The 26,022-nt window shown below is 39.5% G+C and overlaps 1 protein-coding gene across 1 annotated transcript in view; it reads right to left on the bottom strand.

Moving 5' to 3' along the window:
* Nucleotides 1-19,063, bottom strand: part of SMOC2 (SPARC related modular calcium binding 2) — a gene marked incomplete at its 5' end in the record, with an annotated part of 101,707 nt that extends 82,644 nt beyond the window's left edge. The window contains 3 exons of the mRNA XM_009579672.1: nucleotides 2,728-2,827; nucleotides 3,952-4,058; nucleotides 18,892-19,063. Coding sequence (XP_009577967.1) covers nucleotides 2,728-2,827; nucleotides 3,952-4,058; nucleotides 18,892-19,063 — 379 coding nt within the window. The remainder of the gene's footprint in view (nucleotides 1-2,727; nucleotides 2,828-3,951; nucleotides 4,059-18,891) is intronic.
* Between the last annotated feature and the right edge of the window lie 6,959 nt (nucleotides 19,064-26,022).

Below are 26,022 nucleotides of genomic sequence, written 5' to 3'. Positions count from 1 at the left end.
TGTCTGTGCACGTTCTGCTCTAAAAGGAAAAGGTGGCAAAAGTGACCCAGGGATAAAAAAGTCTGGCACATGCAAACTGAGGAATTTGCATAAATGTCTTTCAAATAGCTATAGCATCATGCCTGCAGAATACACAGAACACATAAACATGCTGATGTCAGGATGCCACCACTACAGGAGATCTGCCTGCAATATGAAGAAATAGCAAGGCAATGCCTGCAACGAGGCTAGCAAGCACACAATGTATTCGACTGACTAGGGACAACAGTGTTGGAAGAAATGGCATCCCTGAATTACTAGTTAAGACAGGGGTACATCTACTTAACTTCAGAATACCCACTAATATTTTGATCATAATTCCTGTGCATAGTGGTACTAAAGAAAAAGAATAAAAGAGAATCAATGGTGATCTGGAAAACATCAACAGTCCTGGGGGGAAAAAACCTCTGTTATCCTAAACAGATGGCAATTTTGAACATATAGTGGGAAATGGGAGAGGGGTGCAGTTGTGCTTCAGGCTTTCATTCTGCAATATAAGAGCAAAGTTTTGCCTTATTATACCACATAACTTTCTGAGAAAATCTGTAGCTGCCTTCTCTGCTGAATGAGAAGGTTTCTCCAGACCTCTTAAAACTGAGCCCTTAGCCACTACTACTGCAAAATCCCCTAGCACTTCAAATCTGTTTCCAAACTCTGCTGCCGCTGGACTTCTTTCCTGAGGGACAAAGGAGAAGTGGTGAGCAGTAAAACATGAGAGCACTGACACAAGCAAGGGAGGAAACGTGCAGAGGTAATCCCAAAGGGTCTCATAACAATTGGAAAATTACCCACGATCTTCCACGGAGCAAAATCAGACACTGCATACTCACCTGGGCCCTGGAGCGGTCTATTTATCTCTGAGCTACTAAATTAAAATCGAGTGCTACTCTCATCTTCTCCTTAGCGTTTCTGTAAAACTAACTTCCCTTCCCACCCCTCCAAAAATGAGCTGATGCAGTCTGGCAGTTTATCTGCTAGGCACATGAATATATCTTTGAGAGGAACTAGGGTTTGGTTCTTGTAGAGATACAATAATCCTCACATTAATCAATCAATTAACCTGGAACTACACTGCAGCTTCTCCTTGATAGTACTGAATACAAATAGAAAAACTGAAAGTACAGTAACTAACTCAGCAGCATTTTGAGCCAAACATAATGCCATATGTTGTGACACATCTGCCAAACAATTACTTGTTGAACTTTCAGCACCAGCATAACCCCTTTTTCACTGATGTCAGTGAAATTGATATTGCAGAGAAAGCAATGAAGGCATGCTTTCAGGGAAGCCCTGGCTCTGGACGTGCAAAAGCACCTCTGTTCAAGAATATATTGAAGCACATAAATGCTAACCTAACCATGTGTCTTCTGAAGATGTGACCCAGTTATAAACAGTAATTACATTAAAATGAATACACATTTTTCTCTACTTTAAGGCTTCTGAACATTTTATATTATTTTTCACAACTGACTGTCATTCCACAGTGATTTTTCAGACTGGATCAAATGGCTTAGTCTGAAGAGTACTTTCTGGTTAAAGTTCACCTACAGGCAAGATGCATGGAAAATTCTGCAAACCATTGAAACAAGACAGACCTTAAAAGCTGAATTAACTTTTTATAATCTTTGTTGAAACTTTCTTAGTGTTCTCTTCCCTCCTCCATCTATTTATTAAAAACATTAATATTGTGCTTGAACGACTGAAGTAGATCAGACCAGGTGAATTCCCTCAAAGGCTCTAATCTACTTTTTTTCAGCTTCATTTATGTTACAGGGTTAGCTTTTTAAAGCTATTTCTTCCACTCTCTGACAGAGAATGGTGCTGCAGCACAAACAAAAATGCAATACATAGACCTCAAGTATTTCTCTCAAGGAAGGTGAATAACAATTCTGGTAACTGTTCATACATTGGGGATTTACATTTATTATCAACATCAATGAAATAGGGTCAGAAGCAAATTCCTAAAAAACAGTGAACCTGTTAATTGTTCTGATGAAAGACAAAGAAAGAAAGCAGTACACATGGCAATGAGTTTGATTTGCCAATTAATTTATACAGACAATGATTCCGTTATGTTCTTAATGCTTTGTTTCATTTTTATTTCTCCTCTGGATTTGGTCATTCATGGGATTTGCTGTGGGAGTTCTTTCATTGGGCTATGTTACAAATCAGGACATTCACACTCCGTATTTTTTGGGGGGGTGATTTTTTTTCCATACTCTATGCTTAAAATATTGAAAAGGCAAAGCCCTCTGAAATTTTTTGCAATGAGTTTACATGCAAGAGAATTTCAACAGCAAGAAAGGACTAAGTCAGTTGTATGGTTTCATATATTGACACATAAATATCATACAAATAACCACTGCAGAAAACCCCTTCGATAGCTAGATCATAGTACAAATAAAGTAGATGTATCATAGCATAACAGGAAGGTTGAGGGTGGCAGTGACCTCAGAACTCACGCAGGGCTAGCTTAAAAGCTAGACCAACTTTCTCAGAGCCTCGTCCAGTTGAGTTTTGCAAATGCCCAAGGATGGGGAGTCCGCAGCTTCCACCAGCACCTGTTTCCGGGCCGAACCACTCTTCCAGTGAAGAATTTTTTTCCTTAAGGCTAATCAGATGCCACAGATGATAAACTCTACTGTTCATGAGACATTGTCATAACCCGGCCAGCCAAACAAGTCTTACCTGGGCACCGGGGAGTTTTGTGGGCCACCGCAGTACCACTGATAGGACGACCATTGGGAGTGACACACCAGCAGTATCCAGTGTAACTATGGCACTGAACCTGTCGGAAATGACATGAATCACGTGCAGTTTGTCAGACATATGTTTGTTATCCCACAGCATTCATTACACATGAGTACAAAAGACTAGTCCAGCAAACTATATTGGCAAAAGCTAGAACAATAAACCATAATGGACCTAATCTCAGTCCTACATACGATTCTTTAGCATAAAGAAGAGTTTATTTCAAGCAAAGTGTGGTAGGTCCTTCAGAAATCCAATGGAAGAGAAAACTGTTGAAATATGTGGTTGTTTACTCCCTGTTTCAGAAGAGTGAGGTGCAGGTGTTATGAAAACCTCACAACGAAGTTCCTCAAGGGACACATTAACTGTTCCTGAAGCAAGCAATCTCAAGTTTTTTTCCACATAGAGAACATATTGTTCCACCCACTGAAGGAGCAGGACAGAGTGCTTCTGCCAGCATTATTCATATCCCAAGCTGTCAGAAAGGAAACTCTTGGAATTCCTCTTAGAAATCAATTGCATTGTATTTCCTGAGGGCCAACATCACTTCCCTCACCATGCTTAAAACAAGAAGGATTGTCTTCTGCGCAACTCCGCAACTGAAATGCAGTACAGAGGCAGCAGAAGGTGATCTTGATTAGGGTATATATCACAGGATAAGCTTCTAACTGCATCCCTTCTGAATTCCATGATCTAACCTAAGTAAATTAGTCTCAGACCATATGCTTGCACAGAAATTCAGCTGAGAATAGGGAAGAATCCTGCATGATTCACGCTTTAACACTAAGATATGGACTCCGGTCATAAGATTTCTGGTTGGGATCAGGAACGGATCAGAAATTCCAAGCATTTTACCATCTGATGAGTATTCAGGGGGCTACAAGAATGACTCAGCTGCCTCAGCCTAGAGGAACAGGGAGTGTATCACATGAACAACGGTAATGTTTGGCTCTTTTGCTGGCCAACTCTGAAAAAAAGAACAAGGACTTGGCACAAAACATGAATTTTCCTTCCATTTTTTAACGTCAGTGTTAGCACAAATTACATTTCATTTTGAAATTACATTTCCCTCCAGTACATTTGTCTCTTCTTCATCCCCTGCAAACACACATATTCTGACTTTCCTCAGTCATGCAAGATACTGAATGAAAAATTTTCAACCTGACTATATGTGCCATCGTCATTGCATTCTGGAATAAACACTTGTTGAAATTCCTTCCGAGCTTGTTCCTGGGTGTACTTCCTCTCAGCCACACATCTGGAAACATCTAGAGAAAGGGAGAAGGCAAGTCAGTTGGATGATGCAATATAAAGAAAAGATAGGTGATAACCTAAATTAAGAAAATGGAAGAAGGCTCTGAGACCCACATAAGGAGAACTGGAATTATAATCAGGGAAAATGTACAATCATTTGCATTTTTTTAGGAAACAAAAAAAATGGAAGACAATAACTTCTAGGCAATATTGTCCTAATTCACCTCATTCGCCTGCATGGTAGTAACATTTTTTTGCTGAGTATCATAAGCGAATCACTAGTATAATCATGTTCTTCCTCCAACCTTTGACTGCCTGTCTAACCTGTGAGTCCTTTGGTTTGCCCAAATGTGCTCATGCTGCCAAGCAGAGTAAACAAAACTGAAATTTTGCCACCTCAAGATGAGAGGTCTTCACGAAGTGAAGCACAGAGGGGAAGGACAGAACTGGAAGATGAGATGGAGAGATGCCTGCAGAGACAACCTTGCTGCTCCAACTGCTGCCAAAGGGCAGAAGCCCAAAGTGGGCTTCTCCTATCAATTTAACATGGCAATAGCTGCCACTTTGTGCCCCACAATATTCTTTCAGTGCTGGTGGCAGGTGGCAGCACTAGCATTCCAGTGCTTCAGGAAAGGCAAAGCAGGCAGCAGGAGTATAGCTGCCTTATATTTCCTACTGTGAGTTTACACGCCATTTACTTCAATTAGGCAGCAATCTCAGTTGTGACTACAGATGTGCTGACTAGGTTGGTAAAAAAAAAAAAAAATATATATATACTGTACAGCAGAGGGGCTTGTTAGGGAGGTGATTCAATAATAATTTCGGACATGCTTAATTCGTATTATGCTAAATTTGCTGTAACAGTTTACGATTTAGACATGGCACAAGTTAAAGCGTACCACGTGGTCCTTTTTTGTCCACTGTGTAGTTTCTTGCACCATCTCCTGCGTTACTTGGTACTGGTCTCCATCCAAGACAAGGTAGCAAACTATACAGCTTTAATTCAGTAGAGTTTCTATGGTTTAAGATATTATATTGTCTAATACATATACTACATTTCAATTAGAAGCCAAAGGGTGAGAAAAGACACGTAACATATACTTCTTTTTGTTTAAAGCCGCTACAAATTTTAGCATGTTGCTGATGCAGAATCAATACTTCAGGATCTGCTTGAGCTAAGAAATTTCAGGACAAATGAGAATACCAGGCAAGCTTAAGGTAGTATTAATGATTTCAAGATGTTACTGTAACATCTGAATTAGAATGATCTCAAGCATACAAGCGGAGAAATTTGCTGCTTCTGATCGCTGCTTTGTTTAAAGACTGTTTGACAGTAACTGGCTAGTTCCTTTCTAGGGCTAAAACTATCCAGTGATTACCTGTGAGACAGGCGTGTTGTGGTGATTCGTGAATGTTTGTGCGGTTCTTAGAAAGCACGGGGACAGGCTTTCTCATCCGTGCAAGTTGCACATTGAACAGAATCTGAACAGTGAAGCAGCAACACTTTCACTTCCCCATTTGATACCAGCATACCTTGACAGGGTTTTGGCATCTAACAATCCCCAGGAGCATACAGCTGAGCCAGCTAAGTTCCCAGACCTCCAAGCACCCTCTCTGTGCCAGTATCATCCAGACATACATGCACAGAACCAGCATGGAAGCTTGATGCCACCGCAGAAGTCCTTTGTACAGGATGAATCCTTCACTGGTCATCTCCACCAAGCTTTGGACTACTCACTTGGCAACATTAGCATAAAAAATTCCCTTCAAGTCCTAGGCAATCTGGTGTGAAAGTGTAGCATAATGAGGACAGAAAATGGTCCTCAGCGTCTGTATCCTGAAAATAAAATTGGGGCCCCTTAATTGTAATCTTTGTATTGATTTCCCTTCTGGTCTTGGATTTGTGTGCACTATTTCCGTGCATTAGTTTACTCTTCTCACAGGAGCATTATGAGAGTTCATGTTGGTAAAACGCCCAAAATACAAGTTGTTTCACTTTGAAAAACTATGTTTCAGTCTTAACAACCTTAATGGTATTATGCTGTTTGAGGAGGGATATTCACAGAGATGCAACGTTACCTAAAATGGACAGAAAAGTTCAACCACCCAGAAATGTGAGAAAAATAATAAGGAACTGAATTAATTTGTACTCTGGTACTTTAATAATTTGTTTCGTCAAGGGAAAATTATAGCCAATGCACTGTGCAGCTCAGGTAAAGTCTGTTAATGTATGCACTGCCAAAATTTTTTGGGAAAAAAAAAGAAACATTTTAAGCAAGCTTTTGTGTCGTAAGCCTTCTTCTGGGTATGGTTTGGTTATACAGTACTTAATAACATGTGGTTTTAATGTAGCTAGTATTTTAACTGAAAATAAATCACTCCTTTGTTGGACCTCTGTCCTCGTTTTTCTAGAATGACATGTGGTTTAAATGTCTAAAAGGAAAAGTGATATAAATTCCATCACATAAGGTCTCTGGTATAGTACCAGCAGGGTTGTAAATTACGTCCAGTATTTGAATTATCATAAAAACATGCCAAGGAGAAAGAGAAGTTCTCCAAAACTGTCCACCACTTGTTCCTAAACAGCCTGATGCTCTAAAGGCCTCCTATTTGTGGATGATCTAATATGCTTTAAAATCAACAATGACCAAATTTAGTGGAATATAAAATTCATGTTTGAAGCCTTATTTTGTATTATATAACCATGGAAACATTTTAAAGCTGGGGGGCATTACTGTGCTTCAGTATACCCAAAATAAACCCATGAGGAAGATCTCTTATGAAGTTAAGCATATGAAACTGTGTATAGTGAAAACATTATTCCTAGTTCTGTAATTTTATTTCACCAACATATTACCACAGGGGAATAACTATGACACAGAGATGTGGTCCAAACCTGATAGAAGAAACGGAATAGGTGGTCAAGATAAAAAGAAGACATATAAAAACATTCTTCCTCAGAATACTAATGAACATTAGATTATTAATTCAGAGGAGCTAAATTCCTTCCAAATAAAACATCACTGAAGCCAAAAGAAGTTATAATATTTTTAATAATAAATTTGTAAGATTACGCGATCTGAGCATCTGCCTTTGTGTCCTGGTTGCAGCACCTTCTAAATCTACTGCGCGATTTCAAACAAATTTTCCAAAGGAAAAGAAGAATTCAAGAGATTGAAGTGCTAGACATTTATGTAAAATAACAGCTGAAAAAGGACGAGAAAATTAATTCTTGCCATGACTGGGAGAAAGGCTGAAACATGAGCTCACATCAAAGTATCAGACAAGAGAGAGATGTAGGGAGACCTTGCAGCTCCTAACAGGCAAAAGTCAATGATGGGTGAGATCCTAATCCATAGGGAAACAAACCTTCCACATGACCATTGCCCATGCTCACTCAGTGAAGCCAAATCTGGGACTCACTGTGCAAAGTCCTGTGAGTGCACCCAGACAATTCTTGTCTACGGGCCCCTCTGTGCACCTTGCACAAGTGTAACTAATGAAGATGACTCACATGAATCCCAAATTGCTAGGATTAATCTAGGCTTAAGTGGCTTGCCAGAAGGAGGTTTATAGGGATATTGACATCTAAGGGGATACCAGTGAAGTCTCTCACATACAGATTCAACTTTATCTAAAACAGGAATAATTCAGATCAGGAGGGACCCTAGTTATTTTGAAATGAAGACCGAGAATGAAAGGTGGTGGGACTTACCTGGTACCTCTGTGCTGATTAATCAGCCCACAGCTTTGATTTTGATCATCATGGACCCTGACCAAAGCAGGCCAAACTCTTCTGGGGTGAACGGCATCACACTGGTGACAAACAACCTGAGAGCAGAGGGGACTCCAAGTCTGCAAGGTGTTGGAAGGATGAAAAGCACTGTGCAACACTGTGCATCACTGGAACAAGTCAGCCTTGTTTCACTGTTGTTATATCGGATTTCTAGCTCTAAAAAAAAAAGCTTTTTTTTTTTTAAATCTGTTTTTGTTTAAACTTTTGGAACCATCTAGCGGAAAAATAAGGGGCTTGAAACTGTTACTGGTTTCTGACTAGAATTCCCACTATACTTTATTTCTCTCCCTAGCTTAAGTATTAATAAGGGAGCCAGCAGGCTCAAGCCAGAATCTGGTATATGACCTGGTGAAAAAATCGTTTGGTTCTAAGACCTGTAAAAACCTGGCTGAAATGAGGCCTTATTTGTCTATACTCAGACAATGGGAAAAAATAATTTTGCAGATATGTACACCCAGCTGTAATTTCGAATTATGTCAATGACTGACTCAGTGAGACTTTATCCTCTCGATTCCAGGTAAATGGGCTTTTACATCCCAGAAGCTTGCTGGGAAAAAAACTCTCTTGGCATAGAAACTGAGCATGAAGATGCATGAGTTTACCTTAAATTAGCTCACTTAGGTTGTATTAGCTCTCAACCTGGGTTGGTACAGGGCTTGATGCATTTTATCACTGTACGTTGGCCAGTGTGTTGATTGTACCACTGTGATTCAGCAGCAGGACTGCAAAGTCAGCTAGAGGTTTAAGAAGACAACTACATCTCGGGGTGTGTAACTGAAGACAAAAGTGGGTGCATAGGACTGGGCAGAAATACACAGAACTGAGGAGATTACAGAGTTGTAGCTGTTTGGGGAGGCCTTTTTGAATTGCACTGGTGACAATTCTGGCTTCCAGAGGAGACCAGTGTCTGGAAGGCACAAGTGAAATATAAAGCCATCTTAAATTTGTGCTAAGCCTCTATGCGCAGCAGGGAAGACTTTCACCTATGAAGTGAAGCAGTGCCGGTACACCGCTGCAGGATCCAGAACCAGATTCTGTCACGCATGACATCCTGAGCACAGGACTTCCCGCGATGGCACTGAAGTCAATAGAAAATTGCAGTACCCAAGGAAATTCTGGAAACAGAATTAGCCTCACAAACAGCACAGGACTGACTTGGAACTAATCTCATTTTATGCCTTATTTCCAAAAGTACAGCACCGAAAACACTGAGCTTCATAAAAAAAAGAAAACATCCATCAACTTCAACTCTGCTGGCTAATCCTTGAATAATATATCACACAGAGAGAAGTTTATTACTGCAAAGTAGAAGTTTATCTTTAAAACAATGACACAAACTCATCAAGGGTGTAAACACCATCTCTAAAGTGACATTTAATACAATTGAATTTACAGCAACTTGGGGCTCCACAGGGAGATCTAACCCAGATTCTCTCATGGAAAAGTACACAGCTTGCCAAAAGAATAGATAAATCTCCTGCAAGGATTTTGATTTAGTTCATCCGGTATTTCTTGGTTTGCTATATATTTCAGTAAGAATAAAAGTACCTTTCCCAGTCCCAATACACTGAGCAGACTTTGCTTGCTTTCAGAGAGATTACTGTGTGTGACATGGGCTTGTTATGTATTTATGCATAAAATACACTTCACAGTTTATTTAGTTATTTTATTATAGATGGAATATCCCGCTGAACAGATCAGAAACATTTACCACTTTGTTAAAACTACTTATAAAGTGGTTAAACTTAATCGTTTGAAGAAAAAGTTCCCTTGAGGGCTTTCCACAGATACTTAGCTGTTCTTACACTAAAGAGAAAGCTTTTCTAAAGTCACATAGATGTGAACAAGCAGACCTAGTATAGACACACATAATCCAAATACATCTCACTGTTTCTCTGCAAGTTTCCCTTACTGCCCCACCATGACTGCCACAATACCTATATACACTTACTTGCCCTTAAATTTAGAAAAATACAGTGCAACAAGCTGTTTAAAGTTAGCTATCCACCTGAGCACTTTACTGAATTGTCCTAACAATGAACCAGAACTTTCTTCTACTTCTGTGTTTCTTTCCCACTGCTATACTCTTTTGCTAACTGGTAGTGATACGATAAAAGTCAAATTGTCTTTTTTTGCAGTTAATTTAGCGCAAAAATGTTTTATTCAGAGCACGAGACACCATTTGGTTTATATGGCATAAACTATTCATAACACGAAAATTTTCTACGATGTTTGACCTAGGTCAGTGTATATTCCAAAGAACTGATCATGTCTACCAACAAAGCATATAAATAGCTATAGCCTCTAGTGATAGGAAACATATAGCAAGCTATACGTGCTCAAAGTTTCAGTTTCAAAGATGCTGAGATTATTAGCCTCTTGGGTGGAAAGGATGTCAGCACAGACATTTAGTCTGACACAGCCATAAAGACTTGCTGCTTCGTGACAAGGGCTGGCCAACTCTTTCGCTATTTATTTTTATTGCTGCATTCTGGATTCAAACAAAACAGCAGAACAATCTTAGCCTAAACTCTCCTCTGTTGGCATCTAGCAGAGGCAGGCAATGTGGGGTTTCTTTGTTGTTTTCTTTTTTTTTTTTTTCACATTTTGCAACCACCCCACAGTTTAGATAGCTAAGCTTTAAGATAAAATAAGGAATGCTGCGCTGGATTCCTTCTTGGCACAAGAATATTTCTCTTTATTTGCTAACAGCCACATTTGGAGAGATACATTCTAACTAGAACTGAATCAAATATTTGCAAGAAAATCTAAAGCCACAGCTTTCTGATTTTTTACATACCAAAGGTCAGACTAAGCTTTCTGAGCAGAACAAAGAATTGATAGTTTGGAGAAGTCTAATGTGGGCCAATTTATAATTCTTGCACTGAAAATCTGAGAAGGCTTGCAACTATTTGTTCTTCCTACTCTTCAGTGCAGTATTATTGCTTTAGCAGGAGTAGTTTCTACTTCACTTGCTTTAAGATGTTCATTTTATATTAAACCAGAAACTTAAATTGAAAATACATGAGCAGAAATGAAAAGAAAACTCCACAAAACGAAAAAAAGATTACTTTCATACAATTGCAGTAGTGCATATTCGATTCTAAAAAGACACCTTTTTTCTGCCTAAGAATGCTCTTACATGCCTTGTTTCTGTGCAGTCTGGCTTTGGCAAATTCTGCTTGGAGAAATATTATCAAGAAAAATTGAGTATTTTAAAAAGAGATAAATTCCACTTCCGGCAAATTGTGGATACTATTTCAGTGTTACTCGTCCTGTGTTCCATGTACCGGTAGACACATTTAAAAGAGCAGGGGATATTCCACAAAAAATATTCCAAATGTACTTAAAACTTTGTCCACCCCCATTAAATACCTACTAGAAAGTATAATCAGAAGCCAACCCCTCTTGCTTTCAGAGACTACATAAATCATAACTTCTGTATGTAGAAACCTTTTGTTCACCAAGATGTTGAATATTTTGTTTCTCAAATTAACAATTTTACTACAGTGGCTTGATACATAACAGCTTGACACGTAACATAAACGAAGACTCAAAACCAAAATGAGGTTGGGGCTGAACAATGTTTGTATCAGGATTGCCAGCATTACAGCCTGGAAACTTGCAGTCATTCTACAGATTAAACGCAGTGTCTACAGTGAAAAAATATGTCTGAAAAAGGAGGAGACAGCTCCTAGCTAAAAGTATTTTAAAGATAAAAATCTGCCTTATAATCAATTTTTTTCCCAGAAAGTTTATTTTCAAAAAAACCCAAACTGATACCACTTCTCAATACATTCTCATTTTAATATATTTTTTCCCAAATAATAAAAAAAACCTGCATTCCTCTCTTTTTTTTCTTTTTTCTTTTTCCTCTTAAAATATAAGGAAAAAAGAAAAGGGAGAGGAGAAAAAGGAGAGGTGACAAGGACAAGTGGAAATTGTTCTGCTTTCAATCTGCAGACTGTGCAAGCTCTCAGCGTGTGTTCAGGTTTATTTTACAGACTGACACCTCGGTCCAGTCCCACTTTCACTCACTTCAGTTAGGAAAAGAACCAAACCTACCCACTATGTCTTTCTTTCTCTCTCCAAACGAAACATCTCGGGAGCATGTTCTGCCTCCCAAACACAGCCCACAGGGCTGCCTTCCAGGCAGCAGGTGGACTGGCCAAGCCAACGTCCCTGCCCACATGCTGACCGAAGGGATGCGCTCAGGCACTGCGAGCACCCGTCGAGCTCACACCCGGCTCGCAGGCAAACCTGACCTTCAGGGCAGCCTCTGGGCAGTGGGAATACAGGATAAGGTGTGCACTCAGAAACCACGTCCAGCATTTATAACCCAGTTCTTCAGCTAAGGGGCAACAGCAACATTTCCCCAAAGGAATGCTTAGATGCCTGAATTACGGGTTAATTTATGAGCCCAAAACAACTACTGACCAGCGAGGCCCTCCTTTCTCTTCACAAAGGGAAAATCATATCAGTATGTTTATCCAAGGACAGAAAGGTACCTTAATTCATATAATTTCAAATTATTGAAGCATGTCCTTAATTCATTTGTTAACTCATTGTAGTAATAGTTCAAATGCGTGAAACTTTTCATTATTGCTGAAAGCCCCATTTTAATGAAACAAATGCTGAGTGTTTCTCTCTTTAAGGAAAGTAAATAGCAAATAGTAAAATACCTCTTTATGGGAAATTCCACTCATATTTTGATGTGCTTCAGTTCTTTATGTGAATCGTGAGAATGAAGATAGTACCTTTTGTTATGTCTATGATAGCCCATAAAAGAATGGCATTTTTAAACAGCCAGGCTCTTTAAGATACCATAAACAAATTAAGTTAAACATGAGCTACCCAGGGTTTCCAGTGGAGAAAGGGGTTCTACATAGTTATAGAATAACAATGACACTACTGCGTGTGATGGCTATCCCTGGTGTGCTCATGAAGCAGCAAGGCCCTGCTGGGGCCACCTCTGCAAATACTGAATACACACTCTGAGTGCCAGCCAGACTAAATGCCAAGCCACTCGCAAATTAAATATCACTCTGTGTAAAGCTCTTACATTGCCATTTTGAGTATGGACTGGTCAGAGATGTGTCCCAAGTCCAGTTTAACAGTTCACTGTAAACCCATGTTGCTGCTACATGATGACAGTGAAGTAAGGAAATGTGATGCGAGTTGGCAGTTGCAATTTTACAGTGAATAATTTGTATCAAAACTCCAGCCATTAGAGAAGTCTTATTTTAGCGAAGTATTGGTAGAGAAGCCAAGAAATCCAAGCACCTCAGCTGGGATGTTTCAAGAACTCTATGTTAGGGCAGAGGTATGCTGGCAGGACTGTACATGTGAATTTGTTTTTCCATTGATCACAATGTCAGAATACCAAATATTATTACTGAGCCACTTGCTTAACACATTCAGAATATTAGTCTCCAATGCGCCAGTTATGGGCCTGGTACATTCACTTAAAAACAGAGAAAGGGAACAAGTATTCTTAATGTTATGTACAGAACAAGAAGAGAAAATGAAGAAAAAAAGAAAAAATATGTATTTTTGAGTGCATTATCCTGCTATGCTTGCAGACCACTTTCAGGGCAAACTTTAGTTAAACCAACAGGAGCTTCTTTTAGCTAACTCTAAGAGGGACATCTCCATGGGAGATAGAGGCTTTGCTGTTCAGGTAAAACACTCCCAGGAGCCACAGACATCCAAAATTCAGTCACAGGCATTGCACATGCTCTTCAGCTTCCTCCTGACAAGTTGCCTAAATCTCAGCAAATATTCATATAAAGAGCTTGAATGCTTACATAAAGTTCAAACTACCCCAGATGAACTACCCCAATTCACCCTTACACCACTAGCGAAACTGTGAATTAAACTGCTGCTGTCCACTATTCACTGTTTGCTTGATGGTCCATCAGAGAGAAAAACGGTGGTCCCTCCACTAGACACTCCGGTTACACATATTGCTCGCTTTGAACAAGATGCAATGAGCTAGCAGACTTTCTACACTTGAGACCTGAAGTTGCTGAGATGGGAGATGAGAGGCTGTCCAACGGGAATGGAGTTACTCAAAGTTTCTGAACTCTGAAAAACTCCATTGATCCCACAGAAAAATCTTCCACTAACCTAGCTAGGACTACAGCTTGTTGTCATGTCAAAAAAAGGCACAGTTTCATTGAAAAAACCTTCAATCCCACTCATCTCCGCCCAGCATCATAATTTCAGGTTTAGAAGTTAATACACGTTATTTACTGTCACGGAAAACTACTTGAAAAGCCTAACATTATTTGAAAACTGCTGCAGGAAAAATATGAGTTCACATTTGCAAAGTTCACGGGAAAAAAATTGCTCAGTAGTGGGGAATAAATAGGGTAGAAAACCTGATAGAAAAATTCTATTGATTTTAGCATAGGTGAAACTGACAGGAGTTTGCAGAAATGAGTTGAAGCATTCTCTCTTTCTTTTTGTATTTATAATGCAAAATTTTCATAAAATAGAAATAGAAAATTTGAGTATTCTTTGTACAATGCCATAAAACTAAATTTTACAGAGTAATTGTGAACACTTATAGGAGAAAAAAAAAACAAACCAACAACAAACCAGACTTCTTCATACAGGATGTACAAGATGCTCCATGAAAAAACCAAAACATTAGTTTCAGGTAGTCTTATCTGTCATGGTTCGTGACAGACGTTTAGCCTTACATTTGTAAGATAAAGAAGGAGATCTTCACTCAGCAACACCTCTCCCGATTCTGCTGGGGAAGATGCTTTTAGCTGATGTCTTGTGCATTTCAATTTCCATACAAGCACAACCTTTTGGAGTAACCTATACCATATTCCAAATCATGTAAAATCCCCATTAAATGTAAAACTGTAGCTACTGGCCCTACAGGAGACTGCAGTGCTAGGCAACACTCTCTACTCATAATTGGCAGCTGCATCATTCAAGCATATAAATTAAAGGGTTTTTTCCCTTTTTAGAACAAGGTTTTTCCCTTTTTTTTTTTTTTTTTGGTAGACGTGGTACTTCTGCATTGCTGGTCCTATTTTCAAGACTAAGAAACTTCAGCTTGTACTTTTCACATGCACTGACAAAGAGTATCAAAGGCTCAGTTCTGTAAGTTGCAAAGCCTTCCTGTGTGATATCCAGAGCTCTCCAGTCCCATCCTCGCCAGCTGTAGTGGAGGGAACAAGGCCGAGCGCTAAAAGACTTGTGTCGAAGTTTGTATTAGTCGTAGGAATAGATCTACCCTGGCATGCATCAGGGCAGTCTGTAAGAGTAGTTCGGTTCAGTTCTCAGGTTGAACGGCCTTAAACCCCTAAAAGAAAGGTGGCTCTGTGCATGCTGCCTACTGGGAACAGTCACTGGCCCATCCAACCTCCGAGTCACACAGACACAGTCCTCGGGAAAGCGCTAGCTGGCCCGTGCTCAAAGTGCAACAGGGAGCACTCTGCCAGCGTACCTGTGTAGGCAGTCATACCGTGTCCTGGCACTGCTTCATTAATTAGTGTAGGCATGGCCTCTGTGTGTTTCTGACCAGCTTAAAAGCAATCATATTGCTTTTCCACTTCTTGTGTGTTTTGTTTCTTTGGCTATGCTGGGCCAGATTTACTGTGAAGCATTTGTGTGTGTGTAGTGGGTCCTCATCACAGCTGATACTTTAACAGTCCCCCTAACACAAATAACATTTCTCAGCTGTCAACATATATTTATTTATTAGATTCATAATCTTATTGCACAGTAAATATCTGTGTCAAGCAAGTGACAAACCTCCAGAACTTCAGAGTTTAGATTTCGTTTGGAAAAGCATCCAAAAATGTGGATGTTCATCTACAGTGTATGCAGATTATTTGAGATCTTTGAAACTGCAAAAGCAGGCTGGAAATTTTATAAGACTGTAAATTCTTATAGCATTTCCAAGCTTAGCAATGGATTCCAGCACTGCCTGGAAGTGGACTGCAAAAAAGAGAGAAATATTATAAAACTTCGTAAGGTTGTCAAAAAAGCCCTCTACCAGAACAGTCTATTTTGATGCTTATTTTGTCAAAGGTGAGTTGTTTTTCAGAACTGAGAGGAAAGTTCAGGGTTCATTCATTTTGGGGTTTGTTAAGCTGTTTCAGTCTCTGTTACAGCCATCAGGACTAGGACAGGAGTGCGAGAAAAGAAAAATGTATAAATTCTGCCACTGTTTTCTGTCATTTTAGCTTCAAGATCCAGGCCCTAAAAATGGTTTCTTTTGCAATGCTAAAGAATTACCTGAGCTGACCACTATTGATGTGAGCGAACCTTGAATTAAGAAAGGAAAGCAAGCATATTTAAAGCAAACTATCCCCTTTGTAATTTTAACATTTAAATGACCAAAAGTAAATAGAGCCAACAAATGTTGAGAATAGGCGAAGAGGAGAAAAGATAGTCAATCCAAATTTGACTTTCTCATGAAAAAGACACAGAGAAAGCAGCCATCAGTCTGGTGGTGGTTCAAACTCCCTTATGGATGTAAAAAGAAATCACAGTTCTGAATATATAAACAAGAAATGAGGGACTCAAAATTATTCCAGAAGGTTGTCGACATAAACTGTCAAGGTGTTTAGATTTCTAGTGAATAGACTGAACCGAACAAAAAGCTTGTCACCATGTTTTCAACTAATTAAAAGGGTACCTGGAAGTATTTAATTTTCAGACGAGATTTTTGTGAGGTGAACAGGGATTTTTACCTGAGAAGATGACAAGAGGAGACAGACACAGACTTAAGACTGCCTTTTCTGATCAATGATGCATGAATATAAGACACAGATTTAAAGCAGGAATCATCTCTTTTCTCCCTTCGTATCTTCCACATGCAAACATGCATGTTTCTTTCACTTTTTCCTGCATTAGCAACCTCAAAACTTGCTTCAAAACCAATGTTTTAATGGGGGGTGGGGTGTCTGATTTTTAGGGGGACAGATGAACACTTCCAAAAGGATTTGCTTTCATTCCAACACGGAATGCAAACAAATTCTGAAACCTTGAAAGTTGCCCTGAAATGGAACCATCACTTTTTGGTTAGCCCTACTAAAACAACCCTCTGCTCTTTGGTCAAGCATCACCTGCAACAACAAATTTCACCACTCAAAAGCAACTGGCTCAAAAAGAGGTCTTAATCCAAGGACTTCCTTAGCTCTTTCAGAAGAATGTTTGATGGGACTATCAAAAGTAGCTCCAGCAATGCTAAAACTGAAACTGCAGCTAGGCCAAGAAATCAGTTTTTTCTTCTCTAAAACTTGTTTTTACAGCTTGAAATATTTCTGATGATTGCAGCCATGGGTAGGAATAAAGACATTGGTCACTTCAAAATTTAAGACTGCTTTCACTGAATAAGAAAGACTAGGAAAATGTAAAATTAAAAGAGCGCTGGTCTCTTGCTGATATTGACCCAATATATTACTGGTAATCATGTGCCTACTGCCAATCAAAGGAAAAAATATTTAAACCTTAGAGTGATGTTTGCATTCATTTAATTGAAAGATTAAAAGCATCTGACTGATGAGAGCATGATGTGTACTTGCTATTAGCAATACTTAAGCTGCCTAAGGCGTCTAATTCCAAGTCTACAATTGTACTGACACACTGCTCATTAATAAACAAACAACAAACGAGCACTTCTCCAAATAGCAGTTGTTGACTGCAGAAAAATTTGCCAGCATTGCTGGGGACACCTTCGGTAGGGCAATTCAATGCATCTTTATGGAAAAAATTTCTTGCAGATGACATTATCAATATGGTAGGAGGAAAAAACAATAAAGAAAAACATTCTGTAAAACTAATTTCCATAAAAGTGTGTAATGCTGCAATGTATAAAATGAACAAATACAAAGTGTACAACAATTCTCTCTGTCATTCATGAATGTAACAAAAGCTTTGGCTCAGGTAGCTTCATTATGTTATCCTTGTTCACAAAAGTAAATAGATCCACCAGATAATACAATGGCTTATTATGAAAGGGCTGAAGAATGAGCATAGTGTTTCATCTAGGCAGAAGATGAGACAGAATGTCTCTTTGAAGCAGTCTTGATGCTTCAGAGGTTTGCTGGTGCTAACGGAGAGAGATGATGTGGAAAATTGCCTCCTAGAGGTTGAATCAGTGTGGTCCCTGGGGTTTTCTTCTCCCCCGCCTCTCTCTTTTGGACAGAGAGAAAGGGAAAGTAAATCTTTATGACCACTGCTATTCTTACATTTTAAAAAGAAGATTGTTGTGTTGGGAATCACCGTACACTTCAGTAAGGAATTATGTCACATGACAACTGCGTTCTCTAGCACCAAGCTACTCTAAAAGTGAAAAAATTTAACTGTGAATACTTTGTAAGTATTGGAACTGAAGTGCCAGGATTACATGTCACACAGTTTCTCTAAACAGCGGTTGGAAGTAAAAGAGTGGATGATGTAGGTAGGAATGGCCTGTGAGAGCCCTAAGCATTACAAACCATTTCACTGAATTCCAGAATTACACTATTTGAGAGTTTACACAACTTTCAGTTACATTAAAAAAAAAAAATCCTACAATTTCTACATGTAGGGGGATTACATTTTAAAACAAACCAAAACAACTGTAATCAGTCAGATCTTTTTCTTTTTTTTTTTTCTTTTCTTTCCCCCCCTAATTAAATGACTGCAATTAGGAAAGACAAGACTGAATTTGACGATCTCTAAATCAAAATACCAAACTGCAGTAGACAAGAAACCTTGGTAAATAAAAATCTTGAGAGTTGCTCTGAGCCTGCCAATGATACAGTCCTTCAGAACAAGGACCTAACTTTACAATTTCCTTAATAGTGACTTATTACAGGGTAAATGGGTGGGGGAGTCATATTTTTGTTGATGGACAAAGATTGATTTATCTTTATGTAGCCTACTGTTACAGGATTACCAGGGTGGATTTCAACCTACTTGCTTTTAGACAACTCTTCAAGTACAGCACTCCTAGTTTTCAATACATAGGCATTTTCAAAAACTATTTAAAGTCTATTATGTTTCATTATGGTCAAGGGAAACTTTGATTTGCTCACCTTTGCAGTTGCCCCGGTAGGCTATTTCCAGCTGAGGGTCTTTGCATTTTGCTCGTTGAAATTCACACCGGGACAGAAAAGTTCTTCCATCAGATGCACAGAGTGATTTCTGAGGGGAACCAGCACAGTCCAGGCTGCATTCTCTGTCTTTGTCTTGGTCCACTCTCAAAAACTAGAAAAAACAAATTAATGCTGTAGGAATGCTATTCCCACGTGAAAACTGCTCTGTGATCCCCTTTCCCAGGGAACACATGCAAATATTACCCAAAACTGAAAAGAAAGCTCTGTCTTTTTAGCCTATTCAAATAATAGTTGATTCATCATATTTGGGGTTTTTCAGCTGCTGCTTTGAAACAGTAGTGATTGCAACATTTCTGTAACATACACTAAATCCACTATCGCAATTAGGAAATCTCTGAATCTCCTTCAACCATTATGAAGCTGAAAACAGCAGCTTGGAGTCTTTAGAGCAAAACCGGTGATGGCAGAAACATTCTTCACAGCAAAAATGAGACAGCAATGGAAACTTGTCTATTTTATTAGCTATGCACTAACTAGCCTACAATAACAAGCTGAAAAGTCTGTTCTAAGATCCAAATAGGATTTTTAACATCAACACTCATCTAAAATTATAACCATAATATGTCCAATAGCCTCAGTGCAAGAGGCCTGAAGAGAAAATGAGCGAGGTAGGAGAACCTTATGAAGCATCTTATAAAACACAGCAGATCATTTATTCTTACAATGCCCATATTCAAAATCTCAAGACTCCGCAACAAAACAGAAATTTCAGATATATTTTATAGAAATATTTGTATTTGTGCATATGCTTGCCTATAAAAATACATGCCAAGATTGCAGAGGGAAATATTATAGCTTGCAGTTTTTCCAGTGAGACTATTCTTATAACATGCATGATGGAGTCACAGCTGCCATTCCAAAGTGCCCCACCATGGGTGAGCAGAAAAGACAAAACCTCGACCAGGCTGTGTGTTGTGTTCAAAAGAGTCTTGAGTCAAATATTTTCTTTTTAATTTGTTACCAACGAACAAAAACTTCTGACTGCTGTTTTGAGCATGTTCTGAGCCCTGGCATGGGTTGCCCATGGCTGCAATCCCTCAGAGGTGTCCCTGCCCCAGCATGGGTTGCCCATGGGCCACAGTCCCTGGGGGCTGTCCTTGCTCCAGTGTGGGTCACCTGTGGGCTACAGTATTTTTTTTCTGGACTGGCACAGAGCAGTTTGTGTCCTTCTTTCACACTGGAGAGCCCTGCAAGGCCCCTGCTACTCAAACACTGTCAGTTCTGCCCATTGCACCACACATTCTCTCTTTACCAGAAATTCAACCCATCTCCTCCAGAATACAGTGAGTGGGTATAGGCTGACAGAAGTAATTTAGGTTGTTCCCATTATGAATTTCACCAGATGCTCCCCTTTCTAGTTCTGTCACGAAGCCACACTGAACTTGGTCTAACTGTTCATCCCTCTACCCCCAAGACTGCAGGCACAGCTGGTGAGTTTGGCATTGTCCTTGGCACCGTGAAAAGCAGGAGCTGCTCACCCTGAAACACACTGCCAAAAAAATAATTGATTCTGATGCCGCTGCATGCCAGCCAAAACCAAAGATAGTACTTTATCTTCTGAGCTCCTGAAAAGCGGGGACTAGGGAGGAGGTGAACTCAGTCCTCAGACAAATTTCTCTATCATTTTGCTATTTCTGAATAAGCACAAAATTAAGCAAGGCATATAGCTACCAGGAGATAATCATTCTCCTAAGCATTAGGAGGCACCTGAGAAAAGTCTTCATCCAGCTGAAGCACTGGTTTCATTGCTGCTACTTCATCATCATAAATCTCAGGTACAGAAAATTTTGAACTTCAGATTAGAAACTGAGACTACTGGAAGGAAAATTTCAAGAAAAAAAAGAGGACAAAGAGTAGTATTGGAGCAGGAAAGAGTAGTGCAAGCTAAAAAATTCAGAAAACATTTGCTACATATAGTTTCCCTGCATTTTATTACACAAAAAAAATGTATAAAGACAGTCATAAATCTCTGTAATCTTCATACTTAAACTGTAGTCTATTTGCATTTCCTATCACTTAATGTGAGGAAATACAGATGCCTTTCTGGAGATTGTGCCTGGAAATGGAGAGACAATCTCAAAGGTATCACTTTAAAATAATAGTCATGTGGTTGGATTTTGACCAGAATTTTTATGTTTTGGTGGCACGGTAACATAAAAAGGAAAGCTTCCTTTTACCGATGTTTTTGAGCAATTTTTCATTTTTAACAATAATTAGCTTCAGAAGTAAATTACTCGCAAATTACACACAAACCCCAAACCTTTATTCCTGGAATTTAGCTATAGAGCTCTAGAAGTGGGGAAGAGATGTTCCTTGCCCCCCTCCCTTCAGTGCTATTTTGCAGTTCCTTTTCCTGACAGAAATTAATAACTAGCTGAGCTGAGTGGGAAGGGAGAAAAACTGAAGTCATCTTCCTTTACCTGCAAAATGAGTAATAGTGAAGACAGGCTTCCATGACTCTGACCAGTCTCCAAATTACGTTGGTCTCCAGGACCTGATCAGCTGCCCTGATGAGCTGCAGCACAGGGGGGACCTGGTGAGATCCTCCAAGCCTCCCTTTCTTGCCTGGGAGGCACCTCCAGGACTCCGGGTTTAGGCCTAGATAGGACTGTGAAAGGGACTTTTCACGGAAAAATGGACCACATGGGGCCTCTGGCAGAAAAATTCGACCCAGTCCCCTCCTCTGCCTCAGACTTCCCCTGTGGATTTGGTGATGGCAAGTCAAGTGATCTCCCTGTTCCTATTTTGTGAAGTAAAGATCTGAGTACAGCCTTTCTGTGTGTATACGACTACTCCTCTGTAATGGCTAGGCACTTTGCCACCCTTAATTTATCCTCAGCAACATCCCTGTTGAGCAGAGAATTATTTTTCAAAAGCACAGGAAGGCTTCGTGACCCACAGAAAATCATGTGGTAGATCAGGGAACTGAACCCAGGCATCAGAAAAAAATCACACAGAGCAACAGTCTAGCCTCTGTCCCATTTTTCTCCCAGCCTTTCCTCATCTTTTCTGTTTTGAGTTGTTGCAGGAGTTAAGATGGGTATGCCTGATCGCAGTGGACAAACCACAGTAATACAGTGGACAGAAAATCCCCTTAATCGTCTGAGGAACAAAATCCACTCCCCTGAGAGCATGATAGTTCACCGATAAGGCTATATTTTAAAGGGCATTTATCCAAAGAGTTTTATTTAAGTATTTTATTATTTCAAAGCCTTAAAGGGGATTAGGGTAAATTATGGTTCAAGGATATTCAAGCAACCTGGAAAAGCAGGGGATGAAGACATACCCGGGAGACAAAACCACTTGAATATCTTGTTGGTTAGCCAAACCTCACTGGAGAATTTGGGTTGTACATTTAAACAATTTCCACCAAGCTAGTGTAACTGAGGGATTTAAGAGCAAGAAGGACAAAAAGGCAAGCAACTGCGAGAAAAGATAGCATACAAGAGAGACTAGCAAATGTACTTATAAAAAAAGATAGAGAGTATGTGATTGACATTTGGAAAATACTCCATTGTCATCTTTATTACAGCAGCATAAGATGATGCAAGTCCAAACCTGCATTGCTTACTCACATGTAGCCAAAGGAATCAATAAATATGTCAAAACTAATAAAAAGGCTGAAATAAGCAAGGGCTATGGGATTTCTCACGGGATTTGGTATTTGTTTAAACAGGAACAAGCAGTCAGTGACACAAAAACTGGAATAATACCAATGCACATCTTAGAGCTGTACTCTCCTGTGAAAATATTCCTTTTGATTAAAATAGGATAGTTTAGGGAGAGAGAAAGATGGTTCTAGATGGACCAAAAGGTGACTCACCCTGAATACTGGCTCATCTATTTCTGTCTTTAAGTTCATTTAACAAACAAAACTGTTATTGTACAAACATGTGAATCACTGAAAGACAAGCTTAAAACAGCATTTTTGTTGAATGCTGGTAGCAGCTGAGATGAAGCCAACAATAGTTGACCAACCTGAGGTGGAACTATTTTGAACAACCAGCAAAAACTGGACAATTATGGTTAAACCCTATTAAAAACCACTTTTAACAGAGAGGTGTTCCTACCCCTAGTAACACAGAAACCAGCCTAGTCAAGTTTCAGAAAATTGTTTTCAACTACAAATTTGAGCTTATGCTACAGATTAACAGGCATGACTCCTCAATTGGAGTTGCTTTAACTTACCTTCTGCTTTACATTTTAATATCATGAAAAAATTTTATAGCCTTCAATTTATTTCAGCCTTTCCAAAGCATTATATTTTACAACAGCCAATTTCCAAGGGGCCTACTATTCTATACTAGACACTGCTTTAAATTCTCATGTAGTACTGCTGAGAAGAAAGAATGATAATGGGACTATATCAGAAAAAATCTTGATTATTAAGTTGGCCTCAGTTAATAAAACTAAAAAGTCACTATAAACTGCATGTACCCATTTGACAAATATAAGCGTTGATAAAATATTATTTAATGTCATGTGTTTCAGGCATCACAGAATTCCCGTATTTTCCTTCACTGTCTCACACACCAAAGGCTCTTAATACTGGTTGAAATGTGCCCCCCTGTAGCACCAGCAGTCCCAGTGATCTTTCACCCCTCTGTTACTGGAGTTTGGTAACACTAGAATTGTCAGAGTATGAAGTAATAGATACCTGAAACCTTGCTTATACTGGGGAAAATTATTTCTGCTCTGTTTTCTGCTCTGCTTTATCTTTCAGCTTTGTTCTTGTCACTGGTCCCACATCTGGGCTGTGGACAGTCAGGATGCTTATTTCCTCAACCACAAGCAACATGTTGCAGTCCATGAGAAAGTTTTCCCAGTACCTCAAGAGTAGGCATTCGATGGTTTCTTTACTGTGCTATTAAACCATTTATCAAGATAACAAGTCCATAAACTTCTTCACTGCTATGGCATAACACATATCTTCTCTCTACCTTACACTATCCACTCTTATGCAGGGATTCAGGGTCTTTCCCTCTGGTCTACATCCTGCCTCCACATCACTACTAGAGCAGAAAAGGTCTTCAGATGAAACTGAGTCACGCACACATTTGTGCATTTCCAATGCACAAATCTGTGATCCCACCGTCTACAGTGCAGAGCAACTCTCTTCCCATCTAAGCAGATCACAGAGTATAGTGGGAGAAGAATGGTGCATGGCCAGAGAGTCAACAACTGGATACGTCTGCAAGCCATATTGCCAGTGCAAGAAAGCAGAAGAGTCAAGACCAGTGCTACAGTCTGGTCATGGGGAGCGCAGACATCTCTCTCCATTGGAGGAAAAGCTGACGACAGATGCACTTAGGCTGAAGTCTAAAGATTAGTTATTGAATCTGGCTCACAGCCTTTTAAACAGTAATGGGAAACGCTCTACTCTACATTTCACAATATAGTGCACAGCTGTGGATTGTCTTTGGTCAGAGGCCACTGTGTGATTCATCTGAGCAAGGCAGGGGAGTGTTCCCCAACTTTTTTTTTGGGCCAGCTTAACTCTAAGAAAGTTTACTTGCAGTCCTGTAGAGACATCCTTAACACAAACAGGCTGCACACAAAGCATAACTCATATGCTAAACCTATTTTTACTCTTCCCTAATGTAAGTTTTCCTACTACAGCTGAAGACCCAGAAACTGCTTCTTTTCTGTCTGTGGAGAGAAACTCCATTCTCTTCTGTGAGATCAGGTTGGAGTCTATACACTAGGAAAAGGAATGACCTTCAAGTTCATGGATTTGGATTGTCCCTCAGAGGTTTTCAACCGTTCTTCAATTTGTAGACCCCTTCAATTTCCACTGGACCTATATACCCTCCGCTGACACTAGGTATTTAAACATACTAACAACAGGTTTTTATTCTGTTACTTTTTGTGGACCCCTTATAACTGATACACAGACTTTCCCTCTGACCAAGTGAAAAATACTGCTTCAGAATCTAAAATGAAGTTCAAGCCTGCTTGCAAAACAGGAGAATAACACCTCATCTTGGGGGGCTGAGGGCCAAAAAGGCCTGAAAAACAAGCAGAAGAGAAAAGATGGATGCTAGACATCACTGTTTTGCTTGGAAAAGCCTAGTGCAGACTATAGCTTTGAAAGGCAATTTCTTTATCCTGCATCTGGTTACTGTAAGATGTTGAATAGAACAGTCTGACTTCCCTGCTGCTGGCATGGGAGGTCTGCGAACAAACTATGGAGCAGCACGCTCTAAAGTGGCTCTGCGCTTAGGGCTTTGTGCTGTTGAAAAATGTGCTGATTTACAGTGATTAATGTAGCCATGCTGTTTCTGTCTGATAGCTGCCTGAAGAGCAGATGTGGAAATCTCTAAGCTAGGAATATTTTGTTCCCTCCAGGCTCGTCTACAATGGGAAAATGAGTTAAGACAATAGTAATATGTGTGTGTGTGTGTGTGTGTGTGTGTATTTATATATGTACGTGTGTATATATATATACACACACTTCTGTGTATATATATACACACATGCAGGCTTCATATGTAAAGTCATATTCCCATGTATATTTCAGACAAAGGCAATGATGTTTAAATATCAACATGCTACAGTCTGCCTTAAATAGCACTCTAACCAGCTAGTCTGTCTTAGCTAATCTGTTTTATTAAAACACCGTTCATTTTTTCAATATTTATTTCATCACTCTTCTGCCAAGGAATGAAGCGGAAGGTACAATTTACAGAACAAACCCTACTCTCATCCCAATGCCATGGAAAAGCATTCAACCCTAGCGCTGAAATGTATGGAAAACCTAAGTTCCCCTTATCCTTGTTATTGAGTTATTTAGGGCAGTACCAGAAGATACCTTCAAAATGACAACTCTGTATAACTGCTGTACTTAACCTATCTTCAACAGATTAGTTCACCTTGCGCTGCCCCACTGAAGCAAAACAGTCCTTCATGACTGTTCCAGGACAAGCCCAGAGCTGCCTACTTCAAATTGTGACCTCCTTCTTTGTCCAGACATAGGACATCATCATTAAGGTTAAGCTTGCATGGAAGAATTTACACTGAAAGCCATCACACACAGGACTAATCAGATAC

This window comes from Fulmarus glacialis, unplaced genomic scaffold, assembly GCF_000690835.1.
Source record: "Fulmarus glacialis isolate BGI_N327 unplaced genomic scaffold, ASM69083v1 scaffold7806, whole genome shotgun sequence".
NCBI classification, from domain to species: Eukaryota; Metazoa; Chordata; class Aves; order Procellariiformes; family Procellariidae; genus Fulmarus; species Fulmarus glacialis.
This window is presented reverse-complemented; position numbering and strand designations above follow the sequence as displayed.